Below are 7,009 nucleotides of genomic sequence, written 5' to 3'. Positions count from 1 at the left end.
AAGGAAAGCACAGTTATAAAAAGGAAGGAAATAATGTAGTGAATCTGCAGATAGAAGGGGAAAACACAGAGTGCTGACATAGTTTGCATTGTGACCGCCCCAACATCACTTGAATTACCCACCCTGTTCACATGGAAACTTACTCTCATACACAGCTGTCAGGAGATGGAAAGTGGACACTTAACAAACCTGGAGTTTAACTGTGTAGGAATCAGTAATATAGAAGCCTTTCATTGCCCCTCCTAGTACTACACAGAATGTATTTTAAGGCATAATTTAACATCCATTTCTTCCTAAAGCAATTTAAAGTGTAACAAGCCAAGATGTCAGACATAGAAAACTCAACAATAGCTATTCTGACAGAAGTGAAAGCTATTATATGTACAATGCAGTATTTGCCTTCAAACAGGGGAGTCTTGTCTGAAAAAAAAAAAAAAAAGAAAAAAAAATAACTGCAGACCCAGGTTCTAAAAAAGCAAACATTGCCAACACAAGGAATGTTCATTAGAGTCCAGTTCCCACTAGAGCTACTCAACAGGGGGACGTATGTGATTTATGCTAAACCGCACTGATTGACTGTTCCCAGAGTACGCCCCCGGGAGAGGCGGGGGGCAGAACCGTGGGAGGCCAAACCCTGCAGTACCCTAGTGCAAACTGCCTCAGAGGAAAAGCCTGTAGTCAACAAGCCTTTACACCTATTGTTAGGCTTCACTAAAAGATGTAGTAGTCAGGTGTCACCCAACAATTTCAGGACACTCCCGTAAAGGTGACGGTCCTGTGTGGATTCTAATGCACATCCCCCGTGAACAGTGTCCTGCACACATACACCTGCCAGGCTACCGGCTTTCCCTCTTCCGTGACTGCAACCGGCTCACAGCCACCAGAATCTCACATAGACGATCAACATGATAAAAAACACAGCTACGGCCGCAAGTTTGGCGTAAGTGGAACGCATGTTCAGATACTTCGCATCCTGACGGTACTTCTTGGACAAACTGGACAAGTTGTTGGCCTTTGAATCAAGAGCTGTTGAAGGGAAAGGGGAGAGAAGTTAATCAAAATTAACCCAACCAGATGTTCACCAAATATTACATTAACTGTACGAGTTTCTCCAGAGCAGCTGGAAGCACAGTAGTTTCACATGGCAGCATGCCCTGTGCTTATCTGCAGTGCTCTAGTGCTTGTCCTGCTGGGATGAGAGCCACTCAAGCTGGTAAGATGCTGGTCTCGCCCAAAAGAGGCACCAGTACCTGCCAGGTGCTTCAGGATGCAACCAGTCCCACTGAAACACCTACTGGGTCCATTGCTTTTCTCAGGAGGCTCAGGGATTACCAAGCCTTTCCCTCCGGTATGCTCTACCCACTCAGCTGACCAAGGGGACAAGGAACCATACGCCAAATATCATCCATTCCCTGTACCTGAAAGTGCCTCTCCTCGCTGTAAGACTTCCTCGATGTTGGCCACCATAATCCTCTGCACATCTTGAAGCTCTGTGTTGATGGAGCCCAGGTTCCTCCTCGCCCGGCTATCAATGTAGAGCTTCTTGGTTTTCTGAATGTAGGTATCTGGAACAAGATGGGGCTATCAGGGGGATTCTCACCTAACACAGAGCAGCCAGGCTGCTGAAGGAGCGGGAGCATTGCTGAGGCAGCCAGCAGACTGCATGCAAATATTCCTTGGGGCGAGGCCAAGAGACGTAAAGCAGGAAATAATATGAATCAAAGGACATTTACCATTTCCCTACTTCTCTTGCTCAAAACACACTAGTGCCAAGAAGAGGCTGAACTGTCAATTCCATAGACCAAGCTGGAGAGGATCCTGCGGCTGTTGCTCCCCCCCCCGCAAGAAGTTTCCTAACTAGGCACAAGGAGAGGGACCTCACCAAATTCAATGAAGGAATAGGGCCTGGAAACCGTTGGGACCTTCTTGCCGTGCTGCTCATCAAACTCTGAATGCAAGTCTTCCAGATATGCAAAGGCCAGTTTCTTGGGGAATGCAGCTTCACACAGGACCAGGTAACACACTCCTTTCTCAATGATGTAGCTGGAAGAATAGCAGAGTATTAATCAAGCAATTTTGAAGCTATCCTATCAAACACCACCCTGCATACCCTTATTCCTATGAGGCAATGAGAACTGGCTACAGGGCCTTCCAGTTTGCCATGTTTGGATCAGGTATAAACCTTCCTAGAAAGTAACGGCTCTTTTTTTCTTTACCTAAAATATATTTTCTTGTAGCCTCAGACCCTACACCCATGCCAACAGCCCTGAATTTTGACTTCTCTGGAACAAAAGTCGGCCTATGGGTAGCATTAGCTTAACAAAATACCAGCAACAAGAGAGTTACAATTTTGGAGTAAAAAAGGGAGGACACCCTCTCTCCCTGCTGCAGTCAGAAGGAGGGAAGCACAAGAAAGTTTTTCAGAGTAGAGGGGAAAGTGGCCAACACAGCTCTAAGACAACACAGCACAGCCAAGTACCTGAGGCCCATAAATGGGAAGATCTGCCCTGAGATTAGGACACATGTAAGGATTTGGTCTCAGCATGCTAAAAAGCCACCCAGTGACTGCCAGCTCCTGCTTTCCGTTTTGGAGGGCTGGGTATCCCTTTTCCCCCCCAACACCAGCCTGTTGGTGGAGTGTCACTAGCCACATGCGTGACCTCAAAGGGAGCTGGAGAAAAATATTGGTGTTTGAATGGTTCTGGTGACTTCCCCTACAGGTTTGCCATGGGTAAGGATGATTGTGCTACTGCCTCTTCAGCTGTTATGTTAGGAGCTCCAAAACGTATGTTGGAACAGGAGCTGCTCTTGCTGTGTAATGCTGTTTGGTTTGTCCTGCAGCTGAATGTGCAGAGAGGTTCTATTCTCCATCTCCCAGCACCCCATCCCCATTGCATCTAATCTGTATTTTTTTGCAGAGGCTTAGTGCTTAGTGACCTTGTTTCAGTGTGAGCTCCAGTGCCTCCATCAGCACTGAGAACAGGGGCCTTTCATTATAATTCAGTTAAAAAGGCTACTGAAATAAGGAATAAGATAGAACCAATCTTGACATTATTTAGGTTTTGCTACAACTGTGTGCTGCTGCACATTTCCAACTACATTTCCCTCCTCATTTAGCCAATAGAAAAATAAAGACAACAATGTTTCCACCAAAACCAAGTGAGTGGAGACAGTAGACAGCCCTGCATACATCTTTGAATATTTTTGAGTATTTATCTACAATATTCAGGGTGGAATTTAAGTGTTACTTTCATGTTACCTTCCTTTGACTTTCTGCATAATGCCATTATGTAGTAGTCTAGTTAATCTAGTTAGATTAACAGTGTATTAAAGAATTGACCCAGTCACGAGGGCACTGTAGTTAAATAAGTAGCTTAAAATTTTGTTAATAGCCGCATCAGGCTTACAAAACAACTTCCTCTCACGCTGTTTTGTTTCCCCAGATACCCCAACAGGTCCAAATATTTTGAATTAATGATTCTCAACTTGTTTCTGGGCTCAGGAGTATCCATTTCTCCTGCCTTTATCTGTGTGAATGCTGCCAGCCTTCAAATAACAACTGATCCACTCAACCAGAAGCAAGAAACTCCAGTTACTATAATCCGTTCCAGAAGCGCATCCCCATGAGCCCATGCTTTTATTCCTTTTTACGTCCCTCAGCTTGGACTGCATCAGTGTGTAAAACTAATCCTACAGTACATCATGCTCCTGTTCTTCCCTCACCCTCAGAGACCTGCTTGACAGCTCAGAGCTGCTACAAATCCTCACCTGGAGCTTGATTTAGCCAGTCATGAACAGCTATAGTTGAAAGTCTTTTGAAATACGGAAGACTTGTGTCAGACAGGAATTCCGACAGTTTTCCCCGAGACCCAGAGCAGCATACTCAAGATGAGAGCAATCAGAGGAACATTCCCCATCGGTATGGCTCTATTATCCCTGCTTGGGCCAGCTGGGCTTGCCTGGAGCTCTTCAGCTGTATTTCCCACTTACTTTACCCTTGATGTGATATTAGATGTGGTGGATTTAAAGTTGATCTGTGAGCACCACAGAGAACAAGCACACCTCATTCTGCCCTGGATTCAGACGAGTTTATCAACCTCAACTCAACAGAGCAGAGTTCCCGCACAATTGGGCTTCTCACTTTTACACTTTGCATGTGCCTCTGAGCTTCAGCACAGCACCTGATCATGCCAACTGCTCGGCAGTGTATGCACACAAGGTGCAGACGTTGCCGTTGGCCACTGCTAACTTCTGTACTCCAGATTTCCGCACACTGAGTATAGCCAGCAGGTTTCCTATAATCGTCCTGGATCATTTTGAGAGAGCAAAGCTTTATTCTGGTAAGAATGGCAAAGGCCAAGGGTTGTTTTCGACACGACAGGTAAGAGCCAGTTCAGCCACTCATCAGCCAAAGGTCAACTACTGACTGACAGCACAGCAGACTCCAACGGTGTTTCTGTACCTGCACAGCCGTGTACACCGAGTGCTGTAGCTGAAAGGGTGACACAGCTTTTGGAGCTGAAGTCTAAACATTACATTTGACAGAAATTGCTTCAGCAGTTGGAGCTTAAGCTTCACATTTCAGCAAGACTAGACTCTTCTCTGAATTCATCAAGCTAAAAACGTCCAACACCACCTCAGCAAGTTCAGCAATATCCTTAGCCACATTTGTAACCCTCGCACTGCAAAATGCTGTATCCCGGTTTGTGCTGCCCTCAGCAGTCAGAGCTCTGATTTGGCAGAAAAAAAGATGTGCTAAATTAACCAACAGCACGGTCATCAGTCAGCATTACTTTAGACTAAATCTCAAACTCCCCCATTTCCTGCCCTTCTTGTACTGTTATCACAGCAGATTTTTTGATCTGAAAGTATTCTTCTTTTCACATAGGTCCTGTCTTAATGTCTCATCTTGAGAGGCAGCACTTGAGTGCTTTGCAGCAGCCAGCGCCAATTGCCTGTGGAACCTGTCTAGGGACTAAGGCAACACAGAGAAATGCTCCTTTCCCTGTTTATCAGCCAGCCAGGTAACCTGGCTGTTTCTTTGAGACAGCTGTCAAAACACGAGCTTGCCCAAGTCCTCCTGCCTTGTCAGAACCAGTGACATTACAGCAACTGTTAAGAGGCTTTCATTTCCTGGGCACTGCAAGTGGCGCAGCCTTCCCAGACATTGGTCTGCTTGCGTCATGGAAGCAACGCAAGAAGGGATTTACCAGGATCTACACAGATTCTTTTCCAAGGCTTCACTGCCAGTCAGAGCTACACCCCTGCAGTGCCATGGAAACATTTAAAATGAGGGAGTTTTTAAATTCTAGAAACTTTGAACTTCTACAAAGAAGATGATGCAGACCAGGACTTTGCAGTTAACTCTGGCAACAACCCCCAAACCTGATAGGAGATAGGGATGGCCAGACTATTTTAATCAGGGCCGTCCTCTGACCACTGTAACTCCCTATCAAAGGCAACCAGAAGCCAAGAGAAAAAAGATATTAAAAAATCTTGTCACAGTTATCATAAATAAGCCATCCACAAGAAAATTTGCCCTCAAAACCTCATGCCTTTTGCCAAAGACTGCCCCTCCAAAAAACTGCTGTTCCCATCTTTTCATGTCACTGAATCCCTGAAGAAAGGGACGGGACAGGAGATTCGCTAAAGGACCCCCGTTATAGAAGCAGAGACCTAAAGCTAACCTTGCCCTGCATTCAAAGGCCGTCTCCCACCCATACAGCTGTAAACATGGACCCAGTCACCAGGGCTGGGGAATTGAGAGGGATCCGGCTGCTGGTGGTGTGGCAGAAGTGGTGCCAAGTGTGGTAAATTTTTGTGCATCACTGGCAAAACTGCACAATTCTGCCTCGGTGATCTCATGTGGCACCTGATCTCAGACACTTCCAAAATAATTATTTCTGCTTATAGCATAATCCTGATTCTTGACAAGATCTTGGGCTTGATTAAATTCTCAAGCATTATTCTGCTAGGTAATTACCTGTCGTGTAAAGAAGCACTTCCTTTTCTCAAACATAGCTTGCTCTCTTGCCTTTCACTGACTGTCAATTCTTCCTCCATTTACTTGTCTTTCCATTTCCTTTGCTATTGATTAGGGAGTAAGGATGTCTGACCTGAACTCTGTAAGTTTTCATTATTTTATATTCAAGTTCCCCTGTTAGTGTGCTACTGGAGAAAGCCAAAACTGCTTTTAAGTTGAGAGTTGCCAAACAATTTAGGAAATTAAGTGAACACACCCAACACACATGGCAACAATAAGATTGAATTTACAAGATGAGAGTAAAAAGTTTGTAATGTATTAAGGAAATAATAATTAAAAAAAAATCAGTGATGCTCCATGTGCTTCTATGCATGAAGCTAATGCACGAAAAGCTAAACTCTTACAGGATAATGAAGAATGGAAAATCTTGTGCAAGAGGAGCTCACAGTGGTACTGCCAGACTGTTTTTACCAAGGACACCTCTTTTCAAAAAAACCAAGACACAGGAAGTACAGAAGACGCACTGAAGGTATCTTAGAGGGTGCAAACAAACAGAAAAAACTTAAAGGGAACAGAACCTACACGGTCTTCAGCAAAGGCAGAACCTGGCTGAAAAACAAGTGCCAGACAGCAGTGCCAAGAAGTAACAACTCACACGCTCTCCCCTTCGAGGAGCTATTACACTTCAGCTAGCAGGGCAAATAGCTGAATAACTCATCCTCTTTCAGGCAGCCCGATTTCTAACAAATCCTCACCCTGACCCAGAAGCGCCTTCACTTATTTCCACAGAGGCAGAAGTCTGTTCCTCCATCACGCCTACAAATACTTACTGGAAAGCCATAGCTCCTGCTTCCAGAGTACATCTGGTGGGGGACTGCTCGTTCAGCTTGCGGAAAAGCTGCTTCGCTTGACTCTGGTACTGCTGCAGATCTCGGCCTGACTGAGGAGGGAAGACAAGCCGTTGGAAGCGGCTGCTACCGGAGAAAAATCCCCCACCCACCCGCCTGCAGACAGGGGGGTCCGGGG

General features: G+C 45.5%; 1 protein-coding gene across 1 annotated transcript in view; it reads right to left on the bottom strand.

Annotated features, from left to right (window-relative positions):
- Positions 1-352: 352 nt before the first annotated feature.
- The window catches only part of SEC22B (SEC22 vesicle trafficking protein homolog B (S. cerevisiae)), an 8,489-nt gene continuing 1,832 nt past the window's right edge, over positions 353-7,009 (bottom strand). Inside the window, exons 2-6 of the mRNA XM_009892892.1 lie at positions 6,984-6,987; positions 6,814-6,923; positions 1,883-2,043; positions 1,419-1,565; positions 353-1,026 (exon numbers count right to left, since the gene is read on the bottom strand). Coding sequence (XP_009891194.1) covers positions 872-1,026; positions 1,419-1,565; positions 1,883-2,043; positions 6,814-6,923; positions 6,984-6,987 — 577 coding nt within the window. The 3' untranslated portion in view covers positions 353-871. The remainder of the gene's footprint in view (positions 1,027-1,418; positions 1,566-1,882; positions 2,044-6,813; positions 6,924-6,983; positions 6,988-7,009) is intronic.

This window comes from Charadrius vociferus, unplaced genomic scaffold (genome assembly GCF_000708025.1).
Source record: "Charadrius vociferus isolate BGI_N301 unplaced genomic scaffold, ASM70802v2 scaffold39, whole genome shotgun sequence".
Taxonomy (NCBI): domain Eukaryota; kingdom Metazoa; phylum Chordata; class Aves; order Charadriiformes; family Charadriidae; genus Charadrius; species Charadrius vociferus.
The sequence above is the reverse complement of the archived record's forward strand: the minus strand, read 5'-3'. Positions and strand labels throughout refer to the sequence as shown.